Source organism: Fukomys damarensis, unplaced genomic scaffold, assembly GCF_012274545.1.
Source record: "Fukomys damarensis isolate Sample0158 unplaced genomic scaffold, DMR_v1.0_HiC HiC_scaffold_19, whole genome shotgun sequence".
NCBI classification, from domain to species: Eukaryota; Metazoa; Chordata; class Mammalia; order Rodentia; family Bathyergidae; genus Fukomys; species Fukomys damarensis.
The window spans coordinates 67,695,221-67,695,477 of record NW_022900931.1 but is presented as its reverse complement, the minus strand read 5'-3'; the positions used below and the strand labels follow the sequence as shown (position 1 = coordinate 67,695,477).

Sequence of the window (257 nt, the reverse complement as noted above, 5' to 3'; positions counted from 1 at the left end):
GCGGCCGCACACACCGCACTCGTAGGGCCGCTCGCCCGAGTGCACGAGCATGTGCTGCACCAGGTGCGAGGACTGCTTGAAGGACTTCTGGCACACGCCGCACGGGAAGCGCCGCTCCATCAGGTACTTGAGCCGCCGGAAGTAGCCCTTGTCGTCCTTGGCAGGGTCACAGGCCGCCCCTGTGGTGGGGGGGCCGGGCGGGGTCTGTGAAGGTGCGGGCAGTGGCCCCGGAGTCCCCGAAGGTGCACCCAGGCCCG

At 70.4% G+C, this 257-nt stretch overlaps 1 protein-coding gene across 1 annotated transcript in view; it reads right to left on the bottom strand.

The window, feature by feature from the left end:
* Znf865 (zinc finger protein 865) overlaps positions 1-257 on the bottom strand; it is a 3,824-nt gene that overhangs the window by 2,801 nt on the left and 766 nt on the right. Inside the window, exon 2 of the mRNA XM_033766048.1 lies at positions 3-249. Coding sequence (XP_033621939.1) covers positions 3-249 — 247 coding nt within the window. The remainder of the gene's footprint in view (positions 1-2; positions 250-257) is intronic.